We start from the raw sequence: 23,853 nt of genomic DNA, 5'->3' as shown, positions 1-23,853 counted from the left end.
CGCTCTGTCGCCCAGGCTGGAGTGCAGTGGCGTGATCTCGGCTCACTGCAAGCTCCGCCTCCCAGGTTCACGCCATTCTCCTGCCTCAGCCTCCCGAGTAACTGGGACTACAGGCGCCCACCATCATGCCCAGCTAATTTTTTGTATTTTTAGTAGAGACTGGGTTTCACCGTGTTAGCCAGGATAGTCTCGATGTCCTGACCTCGTGATCCGCCCTCCTCGGCCTCCCAAAGTGCTGGGATTACAGGCGTGAGCCACCGTGCCTGGCCCAGACTGTATTCTTATACATATACATATACCTATATTTATTTTTTCAGGTGGACCCTTAGTAATTCTTTTTACCAAGTGCTCTCTGACAGGTTCAATTTTTTAGATTGTGAGAGCAATGAAACATTTAGAGACTATATAGTTTTTTGTGACTATGACTTAATTCATTTATGGTTTTGAACACATGTCAGTACAACAGTATAATTAAGATCTTACATTAGGCATCTGAAAACAAATTATCAGTAACTTTTATATTTTCTCTACAGTCTGCACCCTCTCTCTTTCTTAAAAGCAATTTTGAGTACTTACGAGGTAATTATCGAAAAGCTGTGAAGCTATTAAATAGTTCAAACATTGCTGAGCATCCAGGATTCATGAAAACAGGTAAAAGAAAATTGTGAAATTTTAACTTTTTTTGCCTGACTCTTCTACCCCTTCTTGCTTGTCCAGCTCCCAACACCCAGTCTTTCAAGTGATTTATGCTCTTTTTTTTTTTTTTTTTTTTTTTTTTTTTGAGACAGAGTCTCGCTGTGTCTCCCAGGCTGGAGTGCAGTGGCCGGATCTCAGCTCACTGCAAGCTCCGCCTCCTGGGTCCACGCCATTCTCCTGCCTCAGCCTCCCGAGTAGCTGGGACTACAGGCGCCCGCCACCTCACCCGGCTAGTTTTTTTTTGTATTTTTTAGTAGAGACGGGGTTTCACTGTGTTAGCCAGGATGGTCTCGATCTCTTGACCTCATGATCCACCCGTCTCGGCCTCCCAAAGTGCTGGGATTACAGGCTTGAGCCACCGCGCCCGGCCGATGATTTATGCTCACTTTTTAATGAAAATGTTTTAATATTTCTACTGCAAAAATTTCCATCCTGTTTCTACTTTAGAAGAAACCTCATTACTTCTTTCTTTTACTTTGCTTTCTTTCCTTTTTTTACTTTTCCGGGTTGGATCGCTTTCCTCCCCTCCCCGCATCCTTGCACCTTCTTTTTTTTTTTTTTTAAAATAGTCTTGCTTTGTCGCCCAGGCTGAGTGCAGTGCCACAATCACAGCTTACTACAGCCTCAACCTCCTGAGCTCAAGTGATCCTCCCACCTCAGCCTCCCAGGTAGCTGGGACTGTAGGCATGCACCATCATGCCTGGCTTACTTATTGTAGAAACAAGGTCTCATTATGTTGCTCAAGCTGATCTCAAACTCCTGGGCTCAAGTGATCCGCTGACCTCGGTCTCCCAAAGTACTGGGATTACAGGCGTGCACCACTGTGCCTGGCCCAGATAGCTTTTCTTTTTTCTTTAACCTGACTTGCCTGCCGTCCTGCCCTTCCTTCCTTCCTTCCTTCTTTCCCTTCTTTTCTTTTCTTTTCCCTCCCTCCCTTCCTTCCTTCTTTCCCTTCTTTTCTTGTCCCTCCCTCCCTCCTTCACTTCCTTCCTTCCCTCTTTTCCCTTTCTTCCTTCCTTTTTTTTTTTTTTTTTTTTTGACAGAGTCTTGCTTGGTCGCCCAAGCTGGAATGCAGTGGTGACAACATCTTGGCTCACTGCAACCTCCACCTCCCTCCTGGGTTCAAGCGATTCTCCCACCTCAGCCTCCTGAGTAGCTGAGATTACAGGCACGCACCACATGCTCAGCTAATTTTTGCATTTTTTGGTAGAGACAGGGTTTTACCATGTTGCCCAGGCTGTATCAAACTCCTGACCTCAAGTGACCCACCCGCCTCAGCATCTCAAAGTGCTGGGATTACAGGCATGAGCCACCGCACCTGGCCCTTTAATTTGTTTTTATAAGATCCTTGGACTTTTGCTTTATAAAGTAGACTTTTTTTCTTTCTTTCTTTCTTTTTTTTTTTTTTTTTTTTTTTTTTTTAGTGAATTACTCTCTGTACCGGAAAAGTGAGATCTTTTAAGTGAATAATATAATGTTTTTATTTCTTTCTGCCATAAAGGCAGTTAATAATATAATTTTTTTCTGTAACTTACCCAATTAATATGACTTATTTAGATCATTAACTATATCAAAAATCTTTCTATAAAGCTAGGAAAATAAGTATTATTACATATTCTTTCTTCTATTTAAAAAGTCTTATAAATCCCTTGATATTAATGGTAACATGAAAGTAAAAATTGTGACTGTCATTTAGGTTTATATCATCAGTATTTGATGGGGCAGGAGAAGGAAAATCACTTATTCAAGAAATGAGGATAAACTGTTGAAAATGTATGTTTTGCCTCAAGTTTAAAATGCAGACAATTAATATGTTTTTTGGTTTGTTTTGTCTTGTTTTGTTTTGGATTCTATTCAGATACACACACAGAATACACATGCAAACATACTCAGATCTTCCCCTATTTACCCTTTCAGTTCACAGGAGTGATGGAAGATGGAGAAAGGCCCTTTGTTCCTTATAATTCTCTTGTGGGTATTATTTCTCTTCTAAATTCCCATTTCTAATTCTGCTCGATTTTAGTGTTTTGTTTTCATTGTCATAGTTTCTCCTCAGAGGTCCACTAACACAACATGCAATGATCCCTCAAACTAAAAAGATAATATACTTTGAGAAATTTTTGCTTAGGATTTTCTTGATGTAGATCTCAGTATTGACATTGTCAGTCTTTAAATTGGAGGCAGGAGCTGGAAGCGGTGGCTCATGCCTGTAATTCTAATGCTTTGGGAGACCAAGGCAGGAGGACCAGGAGTTCGAGGCTACAGTGAATCATGATCATGCCACTGCACTCCAGCCTGGGCAACAGAACAAGGCCTTGTCTCTGAAAATAAATTAATAAATAAAGATGGCCAGGCAGGGTGGCTCACACCTATAATCCCAGCACGTTGGGAGACCGAGGCCAACATATCACTTGAGGTCAGGAGTTCAAGACCAGCCTGGCCAACATGGAGAAACCCCGTCTCTACACAAAATACAAAAATTAGCTGGGCATGATGGTGTGCACCTGAAATTCCAGCTACTTAGGATTCCAAAATGCTGGGATTGCAGGCGTGAGCCACCGAGCTCAGCCTTGTGTTTCTTTTTTAAATATTGTCGTTGCTTAATTTAAAAACATGTCAGAAGATTACCTTTAGTTTTTAGTGCTAAACCTTAAATATCCTGATTATTAATTTTGTCATTCTAGTCAGGCATTTTATACCATTAAGGGCTGTTGTTTTAGAATGTTTGGGTAGCTGTTTAGAAGAAAAATATTAAAGGCCGGGCGCGGTGACTCATACCTGTAATTGCAGCACTTTGGGAGGCTGAGGCGGGCAGATCACGAGGCCAGGAGATCGAGACCATCTTGGCTAACATCGTGAAACCTCATCTCTACTAAAAATATAAAATATTAGCCAGGTGGGGTGGCGGGTGCCTGTAGTCCCAGCTACTGGGGAGGCTGAGGCAGGAGAATGGCATGAACCCAGGAGGTGGAAGTTGCAGTGAGCTGAAATTGCACTACTGCACAACAGAGTGAGACACCGTCTCAGGAAAAAAAAAAAAAAGGAAAAAAAATTAACACTTAGATTACTTTCATTACACCAAAATAAAATTCAGAGAGATGAAGGATTAACATTTAAAAATAAATAAAAGCAGTAAGACAAAACTTGGATGAATATTTTAATTTTGTGATGGGGAAGGCTTGAGTAAACATTTTCCAAAATCTAAATCTAAGTACCATAGAGTTTAGAAAACATTGCTAAATTTGACCACATTGAAATGTTAAACATTTTATGATTAAAAATGTAAACACACATACACATACTGAACCAAGTCACAAAACAGATAACAAACAGGTGGGCAGGAATATTTGAAACAGATGTGACAGAAGGTTTCTATAACATACAAAACAACTAATAACCAACAGAAAAAACATCTGTAACCAAATAAAGAAATAGATCGGCCAGGAATGGTGCTCACTCTTGTAATTTCAGCACTTTGGGAGGTCGAGACAGGAGGATCACTTGATTCCAGGAGTTTGTGACCAGCCTGGGCAACAAAGTGAGACCCTATCTCTGCAAAAAAATTTAAAAATTAGCTGGGCATGGTGGCCCACGCCTGTAGTCCCAGGTACTTAGGAGGCCAAGGCATGAGGATTGCTTGAGCCCAGGAGGTCGAGGCTGCAGTGAGCCCTAATTATGCCACCACACTCTAGCCTGGGCGACAGAAGGAGACCCTGTCTCAGAGAAAGAAAAAAAATAATAAGGGTGAAAGACAAGAAGAGGCAACATAGGCTGAAAAATACAAATTCCCAAACATGAGAAGATGCTTAGCTGCAATGGTATTTAAAGAAGTGTAAATTAAAATCAGTGGAGACTTACGGTTTAACAAGCATACTCTGTTCTGTTCTTTTTTTTTTTTTTTTTTTGAGACAGTCTTACTCTGTCACCCAGGCTGGAGTGCAGTGGTGCGATCTCGGCTCACTGCAGCCTCTGCCCCCCAGGCCCAAGCAATTCTCCTGCCTCAGCCTCCTGAGCAACTGGGATTATAGGCGCCCTCCACTATGCCCGGCTAATTTTTGTGTTTTTAGTGGAGGTGGCGTTTCACCTTGTTGGCTGGGCTGATCTCGAACTCCTGACCCGAAGTGATCCACCTTCCTCAGCCTCCCAAAATGCTGGGATTACAGGCGTGAGCCACCATACCCAGCCTCACTCTGTTCTTTTCTATATATTCTTGCTATTCACTTAATATACTTTGGTTGTTTCCATATATACTTGCTTCCTTGTTTCTAATTTCTACATAATATTTCATTGGTGGATGCAATGCGTATACATTATATTACTGATGAACATATTTTGTCTTTTGCATTTTTGTATCATTTGTCTACAGTTACTAAAAATTAGCTGGGCATGGTGGCTCATGCCTGTAATCCCAGAACTTTGGGAAGCCAAGGTGGAAGGTGTTGCTTGAGCCCAGGAGTTTGAAACCAGGGTAGGCAATATAGTGAGACCCCGTCTATTTTAAAAATTGTTTTTAAAAAGGAAAAAAAAATCAGTACAAAATTAGACTAACAAAATAAGACTGGTTTTTAAAAATAATTTTTATGAACTTTAACAAAATAGATTTTAAAAGGAATTTTAAATTTTTTCAGATATTTCCTAAATTTCAAATACCTTGTGAACTGTTCTTTAGGAAGTAAGTGGAATGGTAACAGTGTTAACTCATGCAAGACGAGCCCAATTCTTGTCTGAGGGACACCAACATTAAAATTTTTCTGTGGACAAATTTATTTGCATTTTTTTCAGGTGAATGCTTGAGATGCATGTTCTGGAATAACCTTGGTTGCATCCATTTTGCCATGAGCAAGCACAATTTGGGAATATTCTACTTTAAAAAGGCTCTGCAGGAGAATGATAATGTCTGTGCACAGCTCAGTGCAGGTAGCACTGATCCAGGTAAGCCCAGTACTGGGGTACAGTTTGTATTTACTACATCAGAAAAGCATGATTTAAAAAGCATGAATGTGGTTAAAATACCCACCATATAGGCTTACATATAGTTAACTCTGATCTTACCCAACAAGTTTGGCTCTGGGGATTTTTAATAGATAATGCTACTTTGAATAGCAGTAACAAGATGTTAAGAGTAATTTTGAATTTTCCAGAAATTTAAGTTGCATTCCATTTTTCATCGATTTGAAAAAATTCCCTATGGTAGTGTTATGTAACAGAATGTTTGATTAGTCACAACATGACTGTGCCAAACTAGGTTTATTATAGTTTTGTTTTTTTTTTTTTGAGACAGAGTCTAGCTCTGTCACCCAGCTGGAGTGCAATGGTGCGATTTCAGCTCATTTCAACTTGTGCCTCCTGGGCTCAAGTGACCCTTCCACTTCAGCCTCCTGAGTAGCTGGGACTATAGACACATGCCACTGTACCTGGCTAATTTTTGTGTTTTTTGTAAAGATAAGGTTTCGCTGTGTTGCCCAGGCTGGTTTGGAACTCCTGGGCTTAAGTGATCCTCCCGCCTCAGTCTTCCAAAGTGCTGGAATTACAAGCATGAGCCACTGTGCCTGGCTTATTATAGATTCTTTGCAGAGTTTTACATGTGATACTACTGGCAGCATCTGACAGTCTTTAAGCAATTTCCTCACATTGATCCTTTAATATGCATTATCATATGGATCCTTGATCTGAAATGCCTAAAATCAAACAATTATTTAGCTTTTAAAAATAATAACCTATTTAGGTTGGGTGTGGTGGCTCACGCCTGTAATCCTAGCACTTTGGGAGGCCAAGGCGGGCGGATCACGAGGTCAGGAGTTCGAAACCATCCTGGCTAACACTGTGAAACCCCGTCTCTACTAAAAAATACAAAAAATTTAGCCAGGCATGGTGGCAGGCGCCTGTAGTCCCAGCTACTCGGGAGGCTGAGGCAGGAGAATGGCGTGAACCTGGGAGGCGGAGCTTGCAGTCAGCCGAGATGGCACCATTGCACTCCAGCCTGGGCGACAGAGCGAGACTCTGTCTCAAAAATAATAATAATAATAACCTATTTAATTGATGCCAAATGTATTATAAATCAAGGTTGACTGAAACATTGAATAGATGATAACACATGGCAATAAAATGGTTAACCAAGATGAAATTTTTATTTTATTTTATTTTATTTTATTTTTTTGAGATGAAGTCTCACTCTGTTTCCCAAGCTGGAGTGGCGTGATCTTGGCTCACTGCATCCTCCACCTCCCAGGTTCAAGCAGTTTTCCTGCCTCAGCCTCCCAAGTAGCTGGGACTACAGGCACGCGCCACCATGCCTGGCTAATTTTTGTATTTTTAGTAGAGACGGGGTTTCACTGTGTTGGCCAGGCTGGTTTTGAACTCCTGACCTTGTAATCCACCCGCCTTGGCCTCCCAAAGTGCTGGATCCCAGCACTTGGGAGGCCAAGGCGGGTGGATCCCAGCACTTTGGGAGGCCAAGGCGGGTGGATTACAAGGTCAGGAGTTGAGCCTGAGGAGTTGAGCTCAGGCGTGAGCCACTGAGCCCAGCCAAAAATTTTAAAAAGTGGAAACTTCATACAGACTCTAAAAATATTGGCTAGGCAAGATGGCTCATGCCTGTAATCCCAACATTTAGGGGAGGCCAAGGTGGATCACTTCAGTCCAGGAGTTCAAGACCAGCCTGGGCAACATAGTGAGACCCCCATCTCTACAAAAATAAAAGTAAAAAATAAAAGAGAATAAAGTAAAAATGTAGAAAAGTAGGATAAGGTTCAAAGGAGTGAGAGTGGGTCCCATCTCTTATCTTTGCCTTCCTGGAGCTTTGTTGCCTGAGGAGCTGGCAAATGAGAAGAGACATCTCTGGCTCTGCCAGTGTAGACAACTGAGATGACTCTGGAGAATATTTGTGGGGTTGAGGACGGAGACCACCATTGTTGAGAGCCATTATAACTCAGATCAGGATTATTGGTGTTAAACGTGGTAGTGTCTAAGTACTTAATGGAGTAAATGTTTTCAAGGTTACTATTACTTTAAATCTAATGATGTATTCTTATCTAATTTTTATCACTAGGCAAAAAATTTTCAGGAAGACCCATGTGTACGTTACTAACCAATAAGAGATATGAGTTGCTGTATAACTGTGGAATTCAGCTTCTTCACATTGGAAGGCCTCTTGCTGCCTTCGAATGTCTGATTGAAGCTGTTCAGGTTTATCATGCAAATCCTCGCCTCTGGCTACGGCTGGCTGAATGCTGCATTGCTGCCAATAAGGGGGTGAGTGCTACTTGGGTATCTTTTTGAACCCTATCTTCCCCCCACTTACTAAATGGAATGTTAAAGAAAAAAAAAAACCTTGGAAACATACATAAGACATCATTCTCTTTTTTTTTTCTTTAATTTTTTTTTTTTGAGATGGAGTTTCTCTCTTGTGCCCAGGCTGGAGTGCAATGGCACAATCTCAGCTCACTGCAACCTCCACCTCCAGGATTCAAGCAAGTCTCCTGCCTCAGCCTCCCGAATAGCTGGGACTACATACACATGCCACCATGCCCAGCTAATTTTGTATTTTTAGTAGAGACAGGGTTTCAACATGTTGCCCAGGCTGGTTTTGAACTCCTGACCTTAGGCAATCCACCCACCTCAGCCTCCCAAAGTGCTGGGATTACAAAGTGCTGGGATTACAGGCGTGAAGGTTAAAAAGAGAATGATGATGGTCATTCTTTTCTTTTGATTTCAGTGAAATGTATATGTAGTCTTCCTTAACCACTGGTGAAAAAAAATTTAGTTTCAAAAAGTCATTTGATGGCCGGGCGCAATGGCTCATGCCTGTAATCCAAGCACTTTGAGAGGCCGAGGTGGGTGGATCTCTTGAGCTCAGGAGTTCAAGACCAGACTAGACAACACAGTGAGACACCCACATCTCTACAAAAAATTATTAGGTGTGGCACCGAGTGCCTGTAGTCCCAGCTATTCAAGAGGCCGAGGTGGGAAGATCATTTGAGCCTGGGAGGTGGAGGTTGGAGTGAGACCAGATAGAGCCTCTGTACTCCACCTTAGGCAACCGAGCGAGACTCTGTTTCAAAAAAAATAAAAATGTATAAAGTCATTTGTTAACATTCTCATTCTTGGTAAGTAAGTGTGGCAACATTAAAGAGTTGAAGCCAGTGATAAAGTCATGTATGTTGGAACAGTGGTCTGCTAGCTGCTCCAGGGCTCAGGAGCCATGCCATCTGCTGGCGTAAGCATAGTGTTGTGGCCGGGCGCGGTGGCTCAAGCCTGTAATCCCAGCACTTTGGGAGGCCGAGACGGGCGGATCACGAGGTCAGGAGATCGAGACCATCCTGGCTAACCCGGTGAAACCCCGTCTCTACTAAAAAAATACAAAAAATTAGCCGGGCGAGGTGGCGGCGCCTGTAGTCCCAGCTACTCGGGAGGCTGAGGCAGGAGAATGGCGTGAACCCGGGAGGCGGAGCTTGCAGTGAGCTGAGATCCGGCCACTGCACTCCAGGCTGGGCGACAGAGCCAGACTCCATCTCAAAAAAAAAAAAAAAGAAAGAATAGTGTTGTGTAGCCTGATAATTAGAAAAGGTCTGATAATTCAACGTGGAAAGAACTGCAGTTTCTTCAATGCCTGAGGGTTTTACTTTGGTTTCAGTAAATGATACAGAGTTTGTGGATTACACAAGGCTGTTTCTCTCTGACACATGATTGCCCATGGTAGCTATGCGAATAGGCCAGTTTACATTGATGTCCATGCTTAGATTATCTCCAAATGGCAGTTGGTGGAAGCTTTTTGAATTTCAATTTGGGAGGGATCAATAGGAGATAGGGGAAAGATGAGTTGTATCAGAATTACCAGATGTGTGTATCTTCCATTTGCTACCCCACCCCCTGCCCTTGCTGTGAAACATTGGGAAGATATGATACCTGGAGGTTTTACCTTGCATGCCTGCCATAGGTGATGTTGAGGCTCTCCTGCTGCACAGCAGTTTCTGAGAAGTACAAGAACTAAGGGGATTAAAGAAGTGTGTTTGCTAGTTTTCATACATGGTACTTAGGTAGTTTATGATTTGAGTATACCAATAGAGGAAGAGATGAGTGATTTGTCTTTCAAAGACTTTAATTATTTAATTATAGTTTGCTTTTTAAAAGACAACTTACTTTTTTTTTTTTTTTTGAGACAGAGTTTTGCTCTTTTTGCCCAGGCTAGAGTGCAATGGCTCGATCTCGGCTCACCGCAACCTCCGCCTCCCGGGTTCAAGCGATTCTCCTGCCTCAGCCTCCCAAGCAGCTGGGATTACAGGCATGTGCCACCACCCCGGCTAATTTTGTATTTTTAGTAGAGACGGGGTTTCTCCATGTTGGTCAGGCTGGTCTTGAACTCCCGACCTCAGGTGATCCACCTGCCTCGTCCTCCCAAAGTGCTGGGATTACAAGCGTGAGCCACCGTGCCCGGCAAGACAACTTTCTTATTGGTTAATTCTTAACTGATAAACAGTTCTAGGTAGAATTTATACTTCTTAAAGATAAAAGAAGCAAATAGAAATTGCCTATTCTCTTTAATCTGTTTATAAATTTAAGTGTTGGGGGCCTTTCTTTGGTATTTACTGGAAACCAGGGAGTTACTTTTTTCTTTTCCCAGAAAGATTTTGATTTTGTAAAGTTTAATATTTTCTTTTTAAATTAACTGGTTTTAGAAATAGTACTTTTGGGATTGTGTTTGTTCTACAGAAGCCATTGAGCTTACGAGGTCTCCCCCCCTTCCCCTAGAGGAGAAGGAGTGGGAGGGGAGGATAAGTATTTTCCATATTAATATGCTGCTAGTCCTGTTTTTTTTTTTCCTAGAAAAGTTGTAAATTTGTAATTTTTTAAAAATGGTAAAGATGACTTTTGATTGCCATAACTTCATGAACACACAAAATTTGTGCTGCTAATAGGAAACTTGCCACCAGTAATATCTTTGACTGTGCTTTTCCTCCTAAAAAAAAACTTTAGGGTAACCTAAAAAACAGTAAAAACAAGCCCAAAACACTAATAAAATCAGAGGACAAATCTCAACAGGAGTAACTGTAAACTCCAAATAAAATTTCATAAAATTTGTTAAGTCAGGACAGGAGGTATGCTGAACAAAGCAGTTTGTACCTTCAGAAATAAATTCATTTTGGATTTTAAAAAATTAACTTGTTTATGCTAAGGAGGACATTTTGTCCTGAATATCTGGTACGTATTATTTTAGACTTGGCAGAGGCAAGGCTTGTGTTTACCTGGGCAGTGTATAATATATGGGAAAAGATCTGCTAAACAAAAATAGTCTCAGTATTTTAATTTTGTATGATCCTTTTACCTTAAAACTGATCTGGCACACTTTCCGGCTATCGGTGATTGAAGGCATGGATTATTGTACGTTTTTTAGTTCCGAACATTCTACCATGGGCCAGTTTGTTTTCATCTGTTACATCTTCAGATCTGGCCATTTGGATCAGTTAGCAATAAGTGGCCTTAGCAATAAGACAAGAGAATATAGATGAATCAATGTAAATTTATCACCACGACTAGGAAAATAAGTCAGAATGGAAGTCCTCACAATAATAGTTTAAAATATCCACTTTTTCATTAACATTGCATGGCATTCTCTATACACAACTAGTTTTGATCAGAGCAGTTTTATTGTATTTTTTAGCACTGTGTAGTATGTTCTTTATTAAAAGTCATGTATGGAAGTGCGACTATAATAAGTTACATTCAGAAGCAATAAGTAACAGTACAGAAACATTTGTGTTTAGAGAAAAGACTTTGCAGGGCAGAGATTAGTTTTGCAAATTCATATTGACTGACTCCAGTTTGTTCTGGTATGTGATAATTTGGATGTCATTATAAGATAACTACTTGGAGGCTGGGTGTGGTGGCTCAAGCCTGTAATCCCAGCACTTTGGGAGGCCGAGACGGGCGGATCACGAGGTCAGGAGATCGAGACCATCCTGGCTAACTCGGTGAAACCCCGTCTCTACTAAAAAATACAAAAAGCTAGCCAGGCATGGTGGCGGGCACCTGTAGTCCCAGCTACTCGGGAGGCTGAGGCAGGAGAATGGCGTGAACCCGGGAGGCGGAGCTTGCAGTGAGTTGAGATCCGGCCACTGCACTCCAGCCTGGGTGACAGAGCAAGACTCCGTCTCAAAAAAAAAAAAAAAGATAACTACTTGGGATTCCACCTGCAGGTAAATTAGAGACTTGTTTTATTTTTCAAACAGGGTCTCACTCTGTCACTCAGGCTAGAGTGCAGTGGCGTGATCATGGCTCACTGCAGCCTTGACCTCCTTGGTGTCAAGTGATCTTCCCACCTCAGCTTCCCTAGTAGCTGGGGCATGCATGACCACACCTGGCTAATTTTTGTATTTCTTTGTAGAGATGGAGTTTCACCACATTACCCACACTGGTCTCAAGTTCCTGGGCTCTAGCGATCCACCTGCCTCAGCCTCCCAAAGTGCTAGGATTACAGGTGTGAGCCACCTTGCCCAGCTTAGTTTTATTTTTTAAATTAAAAAAGATTTGGCCTGGAGTGGTGGTTCATGCCTGTAATCCCAGCACTTTGGGAGGCTGAGGTGGGTGGATCAGGAGGTCAGGAGATCAAGACCATCCTGGCTAACATGGTGAAACCCCGTCTCTACTAAAAATACAAAAAATTAGTTGGATGTGGTGGCACCCACCTGTAGTCCTAGCTACTTGGGAGGCTGAGGCAGGAGAATTGCTTGAACCCGGGAGGCAGAGGTTGCAGTAAGCCAAGATAACACTACTGCACTCCAGCCTGGGTGATAGAATGAGACTCCTTCTCAAAAAAAAAAAAAATTAAAAAGGTTTTTCGGGGCCGGGCACAGTGGCTCATGCCTGTAATCCCACCACTTTGGGAGGCCAAGGTGGGCAGATCATGAGATCAGGAGATCCAGACCATCCTGGCTAACACGGTGAAACCCCATCTCTACTAAATATACAAAAAAATAGCCGGGCGTGGTGGTGAGCGCCTGTAGTCCCAGCTACTCGGGAGGCTGACGCAGGAGGATGGCGTGAATCCAGGAGGCGGAGCTTGCAGTGAGCCAAGATTGTGCCACTGCACTCCAGCCTGGGCGACAGAGCAGGACTCTCTAAAAAAAAAAAAAAAAAATTTCGAGCCAGGCACAGTGGCTCACGCCAGTAATCCCAACACTTTGGGAGGCTGAGGCGGGTGGATCACAAGGTCAGGAGTTCAAGACCAGCGTGGCCAACACGGCCAACAACTCTAAAAAAAATACAAAAATTAGCTGGGCACAGTGGTGCACGCCTGTAGTCCCAGCTACTCGGGAGGCTGAGGCAGCAGAATTGCTTGAACCTGGGAAATGGAGGTTGCAGTGAGCCGAGATTGCGCCACTGCACTCCTGCCTGGGCAACAGAGTGATACTCCATCTCAATAATAATAATAATAATAATAATAATAATAATAATAATAAAAGATTTTTCCTGGCTGGACATGGTAGCTCACACCTGTAATCTCAGTACTTTGGGAGGCCGAGGTGGGTGGATCACTTGAGGTCAGGAGTTTGAGACCAACCTGGCCAACATGGTGGAACCCTGTCTCTACTAAAATACAAAAATTAGCCGGGTGTGGTGACAGGCGCCCGTAATCCTAGCTACTCGGGAGGCTGAGGCAAGAGAATCACTTGAACCCAGGAGGTGGAGGTTGCAGTGAACCGAGACTACACCACTGCACCCAACCCTGGGCGACAGAGTGAGACTCTGTCTTAAAAAAAAAGAAAAAAAAATTTCCAGCCTCGGCAACTTGGCAAAACCCTGCCTCTAAAAAAATAAATAGAAAAATTAGCTGGTCATGGTGGCACGCACCTGTACCTGTAGTCCCAGCTACTTGAGAAAGTGAAGCAGGAGGATCACTTGAGCCCAGGAGGTAGAAGTTGCAGTGAGCCGAGATCATGCCATTGTACTACTCCATCCTGCGCAACAGAGCTAGACCTTGTCTTTAAAAAAAAAAAAAAAAAAAAAAAGAAAGGAGAAAAAAAAGGTAGATACAGGGTCTTACTATGTTGCCCAGGCTGGTCTGGAACTCCTGGTTTCAAGTGATCCTCCTGCCTCAGCTTCCCAAAGGGCTGGGATTACAGGCATGAGCCACTGCACCCAACCAAATTAGAGGCTTAGAATGAAGGGGGGTGATAAATGAAATTATCACTGTGAGCTCTGTCGTGAGATAATATATCTTAATCAGATATCCTAAAGTAACTATGTATGTGTAAGTAGCTTTTATTATTTTCAGTTTAATATTTATTCATTTGGTTTGGGAATTTTAATGTCCTAAAAGGCAAGTATTGTGTCCATGTAAATTTTTACCAAATACAGCTTATTAAAGTTTATATATTGTTGACAATGTAATTAATACTTTGAATTAAGAAGGAAATGATCTGTGTTTTAGGAAGTGGAGCTGCTTCACTTTTCTTTTACACTGTATTTTAGGCTCTCATTTTCCTTACTCTGATATCAAAGTACCTGTAATATGTAGCATGGCACTGGAGGTATAGAATATTCTAAGTAAATAATTCTGAATAAATTTTGGGGACATAATTGAATTGGATTTTGTTCTTAGAATTTTCTCCAATCTCATGTAAACAAAATGTAGCATATATCCCAGATTTTCAGCCTTACGTACTTTTTCCACTAATACCAAACATGTTTCCATTATCACCAAAAAAAGTCCTCGTTGATTTTAAGAACTTTCTTAAATTTAGAGTAATTGTGAGAGGTATTCCCCCATTTTTTATACCACATCTTACAATTCCCTAGAATTTACTGGAAATTATTTGTATTTTGTAGACCTCTGAACAAGAAACTAAAGGCCTTCCCAGCAAAAAAGGAATTGTACAGTCTATTGTTGGTCAAGGCTATCATCGTAAAATAGTTTTGGCATCACAGTCTATACAGAATACTGTTTATAAGTAAGTATTTTGCAAAGAAAAAGTATATATATTTAATACTAGTTTACATAATGTTACTTATATATAAAAGTATGCTTAGGATTTATCATTGCATAGGAGTACCCACTTTGTAACTAGGTTTATTGCTATTTCAACAAACAGACCCTCATGTATAGGTCCATAGTGAATGTTATCTAACGTGATTTTGGTTTATTACATCCATGGGTACTGTAATTATTGATGGCCTAGGAAACCCTAGTCTGTTCAGTGCCATTATTAAGAATGTCCAGAAGAGGGCATCTTGGTATCTCCTTTTTATGTAGTTTTGGTTATCATTGATACTTTTCATTTAGGTATTTTCTTATAGTTCCCTAGGACTGAAAATACATGAAAGTGAATTCTTACTATTGGAAGAAAAAAGGTGTATGAAAACATAAAGCAACCAAAGCAGTATAGAAGCTGCAACATGTATAACGTTCGTTTGACAATTTGGAATTGCCATTATTTGTAAAGTGGCAAACTTTGTAAATAATTAACTGCCTTAATTTGTTTTTGTCAAAGAACAAAATTGTTCTCTGCCATTTAAAAGTGTTTCCAAAGTATAGAAAATATCTGATACACGATAATTTAGTCTTAATTTAGTTAAACTATGATGCAGGAATATTTTTTAAAACTATTATGATAAAGCATTTCAAAGTTTTAAAGCCATTTCAAAGTTGTTACTACTTTTCAAAATTTTGTTTTTCCCTAATAAAGATTCTATTTGGGCATATCAAACCAACAGAAAGTTGTATAAAGTGTCAATGAAATTATAAGACAAAAAGTAATGTTGCTGTTTCAAAGTGTATAGAGGCATTTTTGAAAGCAAGGATCAACCAAAGTAAGGCTCAAGTGTGAAAATCTATTTTTTTCCCTTTCATCCCATTCTTAATATACCGCTCCTTGCCCTCATTACAGTTGCCCTTGTCTGCAGTTTCTCTAGTATGTTAACATTAACATTGTGTACATCAAATTGTCTCTCCTTGGTCTCATTCCTAGAGACACAGTGTATGTAATTTATATACTTGCAACCCATTATTTATACTATTTGCAACCTATACTTAGGATTTGGGTTATTTAGCATGCTTTTACAACTGCTTATATTAAAATTTCTACCTATTAAAAGGCATAGCTTTCATTTATTATCTATTGGTTTTGTTCCTCATAATAAAAAAGCCTTATTTTAAAATCTTTTATCCACTTAGCTAATTTGGTTTTGTTCTTTTAAGTGATGGGCAGTCTTCGGCCATTCCTGTAGCCAGTATGGAGTTTGCAGCCATATGTCTCAGAAATGCCTTGTTGCTGCTACCTGAAGAACAGCAAGATCCAAAGCAGGAAAATGGGGCTAAAAATAGTAATCAATTAGGTGGGAACACAGAGAGCAGCGAAAGCAGTGAAACTTGCAGGTATTCTAATCCTTGTGACCTCCCTTGGCAAAATCCTTTCAGGACTTCTTTAGTAAACCCTTTTGTTCTTTAAGTAAATTCCTAAATTCTTCAACCTAAATTTCTGAAATTCTCTGTTTTGCATAACAAGAAAGGAAAGCATTTATGTTTCTAAGTCTTTCTGGAAGAGAGAAGTAAGGTGAAGGCTAAGTTAGGAGAGATCCTTGAAAAAGAAAAGTAGAAAGTAGCAGTTTTGGCCGGATGCAGTGCCTCATGCCTATAAAAGGCTGAGGCAAGAGAATTGCTTGAACCCAGGAGGCAGCAGTTGTAGCGAGCCGAGATTGTGCCACTGCTCTCCAGCTTTGGCGACAGAGTGAGACTTCATCTCAAAAAAAAAAAAAAAAAGGAAGTATCAGCTTTTCATTGACAACGGGGATATTTGTAAGAAGTCCTGTTGTCAGACAGCTTTAAAAAAAAAAATTGACCAGGTGTGGTGGCTCATGCCTGTAATCCCAGCACTTTGGGAGGCCAAGGTGGGTGGATCACTTGAGGTTAGGAGTTGAAGACTAGCCTGGCCAACATGGGGAAACCCCGTCTCTACTAAAACTACAAAAATTGGGCCTGGTGGCGGGTACCTATAATCCCAGCTACTAGGGAAGCTGAGGCAAGAGAATCACTTGAACCCGGGAGGCAGAGGTTGCAGTGAGCCAAGATCATGTCACCGCACTCCAGCCTGGGTGACAGAATGAGACTCCGTCTCAAAAAAACAAAAAATTTGTTAAAATACACACTTAACTCCTAAAGCTGCTCATAGTTCTTATTATATTCTGCCTGTCCTCTTAATATAATATAATCACTAACCTCCAGAATATTTTTGTATGTTTCTGGTTTTCTAGTATAAATTCAAAATTATGCAAATCTGGGCAGGGTACTGGAGGAGGCCAAGAGTTAAGTCTAACCTGGGCAGCATAGCAAGACCCCATCTCCTCAAAAAAAATGTAAAATAAATAAAAATTATGTGACTCTATAGAAATTGGGAGAACTTTGTAAGGACAAAACAACATTTTATATATAGGAAATTCTGCTTTTTTTCTTTCTTTTTTTTGTTTGTTTGTTTGTTTGAGACAGAGTCTCCCTCTGTCACCTAGGCTGGAATGCAGTGGCACGATCTCAACTCACTGCAACCTCCGCCTCACAGGCTCAAGCGATTCTCCTGCCTCAACCCCCTAAGTAGCTGGGATTATAGGCACAGTGCCACTATGCCCGGCTAATTTTTGTATTTTTAGTAGAGATAGGGTTTTGCCACATTGTCCAGGACAGTCTTGAACTCGTAACCTCAAGTGATCCACCCTCCTCAGCCTCCCAAAGTGCTGAGATTGCAGGCATGAGCCACTACACCCAGCCGGAAATTCTGTTTTTTATACATGGCATCTTTAAACTTACGTCTCACATCCCAGCGTTTTTTCTTGATTATAATAGCAGTCGATACATGTTTACTATAAAAAATTTAGGCTGGGCATGATGGCTTACACCTGTAATCCCAGTGCTAAGGGAGACCAAGGCTAAAGGATTGCTTGAGGCTAGGAGTTCGAAGCCAGCCTGTCCAACATAACGAGACCCCATCTCTACAAGAAATAAAAAAATTAGCTGAGTGTGGTGCCGGGCACCATTAGTCCCAGCTACTTGGGAAGCTGACGTAGGAGGATTGCCTGAGCCCAGGAGTTTGAAGCTGCAGTGAGCTATGATGATGCCACACTGCACTCCAGCCTGGGCAACAGAGTCTCAAAAACCCAGTCTCAAGAAAAGGTGGGGTTGGGAGGGGTAAGGGGAATTAGAATAATGAGAAATGTGTGAAAGTTTTGAGTTATTTCCTTTATGTAGTAAAGATACTGTTTTCAGTTAGAGATTTTTTTTTTTTTTTTTTTTGAGATGGAGTCTCGCTCTGCTGCCCAGGCTGGAGTGCAGGGGCCGGATCTCAGCTCACTGCAAGCTCCGCCTCCCGGGTTTACGCCATTCTCCTGCCTCAGCCTCCCGAGTAGCTGGGACTACAGGCGTCCGCCACCTCGCCCGGCTAGTTTTTTGTATTTTTTAGTAGAGACGGGGTTTCACCGTGTTAACCAGGATGGTCTCGATCTCCCGACCTCGTGATCCACCCGTCTCGGCCTCCCAAAGTGCTGGGATTACAGGCTTGAGCCACCGCGCCCGGCTTCAGTTAGAGATTTTTTAAAGCAGTGTTGGGGGGCAAAGAAACTAAATATGCAATATAGCTTTTTTTTTTTTTTTTTTGAGACAGAGTCTCGCTCTGTCGCCGAGGCTGGAGTGCAGTGGCTGGATCTCAGTTCACTGCAAGCTCCGCCTCCCGGGTTCACGCCATTCTCCTGCCTCAGCCTCCCGAGTAGCTGGGGCTACAGGCACCCGCCACCTCGCCCGGCTAGTTTTTTTGTATTTTTTTAGTAGAGATGGGGTTTCACCATGTTAGCCAGGATGGTCTCGATCTCCTGACCTCGTGATCCGCCCGTCTCGGCCTCCCAAAGTGCTGGGATTACAGGCTTGAGCCACTGCGCCCGGCCCAATACAGCTTTAACATGTTAGTGTTACCAAATTACTAAGCATTTCCATTGTTTAACTCTTTTACACTTTTGTTGTAAAAAGTTACATGGGAGGCAGGGTGAGGTGGATCATCCCTGTAAATCCCAGCACTTTGGGAGGCCAAGGTAGGTGGGTCACCTGAGTTCAGGAGTTCAAGACCAGCCTGGCTAACATGGTGAAACACCGTTTCTACTTAAAATACAAAAAATTAGCTGGGTGTGGTGGTGCATGCCTGTAATCCCAGCTACTCGGGAGGCTGAGGCAAGAGAATCACTCGAACCCGGGAGGCAGAAGTTGCAGTGAGCCGAGATCGTGCAATTGCACTCCAACCTGAGCAACAAGAGCAAAACTGTCTCGAAAAAAGAAAAAGAAAAGTTGGGAGTAAGGATAGGGAAACAAAATTTTACATTTAATTTTTTATTTGTTGCTCTTCATAATTAAGACTCTTACCTCTATTTTAGCAGTAAAAGCCATGATGGAGATAAATTCATTCCAGCTCCACCTTCTTCTCCACTGAGAAAACAGGAATTAGAAAACTTAAAGTGAGTATCTAAACAAAATTAGCATTGCATCTATTGAAATGAACACATTCATGGCTGGGCATAGTGGCTCACACCTGTAATCCCAGCACTTTGGGAGGCCCAGGCTGGTGGATCACTAGGTCAGGAGTTCAAAACCAGCCTGGCCAAGATAGTGAAACCCTGTCTGTACTAAAAATACAAAAATTAGCTGGGCATGGTGGCGGGCGCCTGTAATCCCAGTTACTTGGGAGGCTGAGGCAATAGAATTGCTTGAACCCGGGAGGCAGAGGTTGCAGTGAGTGTGTCACTGCACTCTAGCCCGAGCAACTCTGTCTCAAAACAAAAGAAATGAACACATTCTTTTTTATCTTGTTTATACTGTTAATATGATGAATTACACTGATCAAATATTAAACTAATCTTTCAATCTTGTGATAAACCCTACTTGGTCAGAATGTATTTCCTTTTGTATAAATTTTTAGATTTGATTTGTTAATACTTCATTGGGAATAAGTGCTTCTATATTCATGAGGAAGATTGGTCCATACTTTTCTTTCCTTGAAATTATTTTGTCAGATTTGGTTTCAGGATTATGCTGACCATATAAATGAGTTGAGAAGTACTTCATCTTCCTCTGTTTTCTGCAAGAGTCTGTGTAAGATAGGTATTACTCATGGACACGAAGAGGGGAACAACGGGCACTGGGGCCTCCTGGAGGGTGGAGGATGAGAGAGGATCAGAAAAAATAACTGTTGGGTACTAGGCTTAGTACCTGGGTCACGAAATAATCTGTACAACAAACCCCCATGACATAAGTTTACTGTATAACAAACCTGCACATGTACCCCTGAACTAATAAAAAGGACAGGTATTACTTCTTCCCTAAGTATTTGATAGAATTCACCAGTGAAACCATCCAGCCTAGGATATTCCTTGCTGGAAAATTTTTGATAATGAATTCAACTTGTTCAACAGAACACTTTTTTCAGATTTTGTATTTCATCTTTTTTTTTGAGATGGAGTCTCGCTCTGTCGCCCAGACTGGAGTGCAGTTGGTACAATCTCGGCTCACTGCAAGCTCTGCCTCCTGGGTTCACACCATTCTCCTGCCTCAGCCTCCCAAGTAGCTGGGACTACAGGCACCCGCCACCACGCCTGGCTAATTTTTTGTATTTTTAGTAGAGATGGGGTTTCACCATGTTAGCCAGGATGGTCTTGATCTCCTGACCTCGTGATCTGCCCACCTTGGCCTGCCAAGGTTTGGGGATTACAGGCCACGCGCCTGGCCTGTATTTCATCTTATCTCAGTTTGGTTAAGTTTTATTTTTCAAGGAATTTTCCGAGTTGTCAAATTTATTGGACTAACATTGTTCATAATGTTGTTTTACCTTTTTAATGTCTGTAGAATCTACAGTTATACCTCTATTTTCTTTTTTTTTTTCTTTTTTTTTTTCCGAGATGGAGTTTCACTCTTTGTCCCAGGCTGGAGTGCAGTGGTGTGATCTCGGCTCACTGCAACGTCTGCCTGCTGGGTTCAAGCGATTCTCCTGCCTCAGCTTCCCAAGTAGCTGGAATTACAGGTGCCTGCCAGCACGCCTGCCTAAATTTTTGTATTTTTAGTAGAGGCGGAGTTTTACCATGTTGTTGGCCAGGCTGGTCTCAAACTCCTGACCTCAGGTGATCCACCCGCCTCAGCCTCCCAGAGTTCTGGGATTATAGGCATGAGCCACTGCGCCCAGCCAATTTTCATATGTGATATTTGTGGGATCTCTCGCTTTCTCTTCTTTCCTAAGCAATTCCGCTAGCAATTTACATATTGGATTGATGTTTTCAGAGAATAGACTTGTACTTCATTTTCTGTTTTCTATTTCATTTCTGCTCTTTATTTTATTTTTCTACTAACTGTGAGTTTATTTTGCTCTTTTTTTAGCTTCTTATGCTGGTCACTGATTTTTAGATGGTCCTTTTCTACACAGTTCCCTTTAAGCCTGCTGTGACTTCATTCCACAAATAATTAGTTATGTTTTATTTGTTTATTTGACTCCGTGGTGTCTTTTTTTAAAAATTAAACTTCATTTAGAGACGATTGTAGATTCACACATAGTCTATTGTAGATTCACATATAGTCTAAAAAGCAATACAGAAGCCTGGGCAACATAGTAAGACTCTGTCTCTAAAAAAATCAAAAAACTAGGCTGGGTGCGGTGGTTCACGCCTGTTATCCCAGCACATTGGTGGGATGCCGAGGCAGGTGGATCAGCTGAGGTCAGGAGTTCGAGACCAGCCTGGCCAACACAGTGAAACCCCATCTCTACTGAAAATACAAAAGTTGACCGGGCGTGGTGGCAGGTGCCTGTAATTCTAGCTACCTGGGAGGCTGAGGGAGGAGAATCACTTGAGCCCGGTAGGCAGAGGTTGCAGTGAGCCAAGACCACACCATTGCACTCCAGCCTGGGCAACAAGAGCGAAACTCCATCTCAAAAAAGAAAGGAAAAAAGAAAAAAAAGTATCTGGGCATGATGTTGCATGCCTGTGGTTCCAGGTAGCTGGGAGGCTGAGGTAGGAGGATCACTTTAAGCCCTTTAAGGTCATGACTGCAGTAAGCTGTGATTATACCACCAAACTCCAGCATGGATGACAGATCGAGGCTCTGTCTCTAAAAATAAAAATAATATACAGACCTAATCTACCCTTTACCCAGTTTCCCCAAAGGTAACTTCTTACAGAACTTTAGTACTTGATGGGCGTGGTGGCTCATGCCTATAATCCCAGCACTTTGGGAGGCCATGGTGGGTGGATCATGAGGTCAGGAGTTCAAGACCAGCCTGACCAATATGGTGAAACCCAATCTCTACTAAAAATATAAAAATTAGCCGGGTGTGGTGGTGCACGCCTGTAGTCCCAGCTACTCGGGAGGCTGAAGCAGGAGAATTGCTTCAACTGGGGAGGCGGAGGGAGGTTTCAGTGAGCCAAGATTGTGCCACTGCACTCCAGCCTGGGCGACAGACTCCGTCTCAAAACAAAACAAGAACTTTAGTACAATATCACAGTCAGGATATTAACATTGATACAGTCAAGATACAGAACTTTTTTTGTTTGTTTTACAATATTTTCATTACATTCAATTTCTTAAAAATTTTGTGGCCAGGCGTGATGGCTCACGCCTGTAATCCCAGCACTTTGGGAGGCCGAGGTGAGCGGATCACGAGGTCAGGAGATCAAGACCAGCCTGGCCAACATAGTGAAATCCCATCTCTACTAAAAATACAAAAATTAGCCGGGCATGGTGGCATGCACCTGTAGTCCCAGCTAACTCCGGAGGCTGAGGCAGGAGAACCTTTTGAACCCTGGAGGCAGAGGTTGTGGTGAGCTGAAATCGCGCCACTGCACTCCAGCCTAGGCAACAGAGCAAGACTCCGTCTCAAAAAAAAAAAAAAAGAAAAAAGAAAAGAAAGAAAAAGAAACGAAACTGCCAAACTCTTTTAACAGAGTGACTGTACCATTTTACATTTCCACCAGGGATGTATAAGTGATCCAGGTTCTTTACCACAATATTTCATATTTTCTTTTTTTTAAAAAATTATTTTTTCATCACATACTTGTTTTGATATTTGTGTGTGTTGTAGGTACTTTTTTTTTTTTTTCGCCAGGCTGGAGTACAATAGCGTGATCTCGGCTCACTGCGGCCTCCACCTCCTGGGTTCAAGCAGTTCTCCTGCCTCAGCTTCCCGAGTAGCTAGGACTACAGATATGCACCACCACGCCCAACTAATTTTTGTATTTTTAGTAGAGACAGGGTTTCATCATGTTGGCCAGGATGGTCTCTTGACCTCTCAATCCACCTGCCCTGGCCTCCCAAAGTGCTGGGATTACAGGCATGAGCCACCGCACCCGGCCTCTTGTAGGCACTTTTTACTTTACTCATTCTAATAAGGAAATAAGATGTGTAGTGCTATCTCATTGTGATTTTTATTTGCATTTCTCTAATGAACTTTTTTTTTTTTTTTTGTGAGACGGACTCTCGCTCTGTCCCCCAGGTTGGAGTGCAGTGGCGCGATCTCAGCTCACTGCAAGCTCTGCCTCCCAGGTTCACGCCATTCTCCTGCCTCAGCCTCCTGAGTAGCTGGGACTACAGGCTCCCGCCACCACGCCCGGCTAATTTTTTGTATTTTTAGTAGAGACAGGGTTTCACCGTGGTCTCGATCTCCTGACCTTGTGATCCGCCCGCCTCGGCCTCCCAAAGTGCTGGGATTACAGGCGTGAGCCACTGCGCCCAGCCATGAACTTCTTTTTATGTGGTATAGCTTTTCGTTTTGTTTTTGTGTGTTGTCGTTGTTGCTGTTGTTCTGAGACCGAGTCTCGCTGCAAGACCAAGTCTTGCAGTCTTGCCCAGGCTGGACTGCAATGGCAGGATCTCAGCTTACTGCAACCTCCGCCTCCCAGGTGCAAGCAACTCTCATGCCTCAGCCTCCTGAGTAGCTGAGATTACAGGCATGTGCCGCCACACCCGGCTAATTTTTGTATTTTTGGTAGAGACGGGGTGTCACCATGTTGGTCTGCTGGTCTCAAACTCCTGAGCTCAAGTGATCTGCCCGCCTCAGCCTCCCATAGTGCTGGGATTATAGGCGTGAGCCACCACATCTGGCCTTTACCAGTAATTTTGTAGTCTGTACACTGCTCTGTACCTTACTTTATTCC

The 23,853-nt window shown here is 42.3% G+C and overlaps 2 protein-coding genes across 6 annotated transcripts in view; one reads left to right on the top strand and one right to left on the bottom strand.

Moving 5' to 3' along the window:
• The window catches only part of DYNC1LI1 (dynein cytoplasmic 1 light intermediate chain 1), a 354,482-nt gene that overhangs the window by 200,654 nt on the left and 129,975 nt on the right, over nt 1-23,853 (bottom strand). The gene's annotated exons all lie outside the window — the stretch shown is intronic.
• The window catches only part of CNOT10 (CCR4-NOT transcription complex subunit 10), a 98,830-nt gene that overhangs the window by 36,770 nt on the left and 38,207 nt on the right, over nt 1-23,853 (top strand). For 4 of the 5 annotated variants that reach the window (XM_050779381.1, XM_050779380.1, XM_050779378.1 and 1 more), the window contains 6 exons: nt 534-651; nt 5,479-5,628; nt 7,745-7,947; nt 14,521-14,642; nt 15,890-16,066; nt 19,096-19,176. In XM_050779381.1, coding sequence (XP_050635338.1) covers nt 534-651; nt 5,479-5,628; nt 7,745-7,947; nt 14,521-14,642; nt 15,890-16,066; nt 19,096-19,176 — 851 coding nt within the window. The remainder of the gene's footprint in view (nt 1-533; nt 652-5,478; nt 5,629-7,744; nt 7,948-14,520; nt 14,643-15,889; nt 16,067-19,095; nt 19,177-23,853) is intronic. The other variant, XM_050779379.1, reaches the window with a different exon arrangement.

The sequence above is a fragment of the Macaca thibetana genome, chromosome 2 (genome assembly GCF_024542745.1).
Source record: "Macaca thibetana thibetana isolate TM-01 chromosome 2, ASM2454274v1, whole genome shotgun sequence".
Lineage (NCBI taxonomy): Eukaryota > Metazoa > Chordata > Mammalia > Primates > Cercopithecidae > Macaca > Macaca thibetana.
This window is presented reverse-complemented; position numbering and strand designations above follow the sequence as displayed.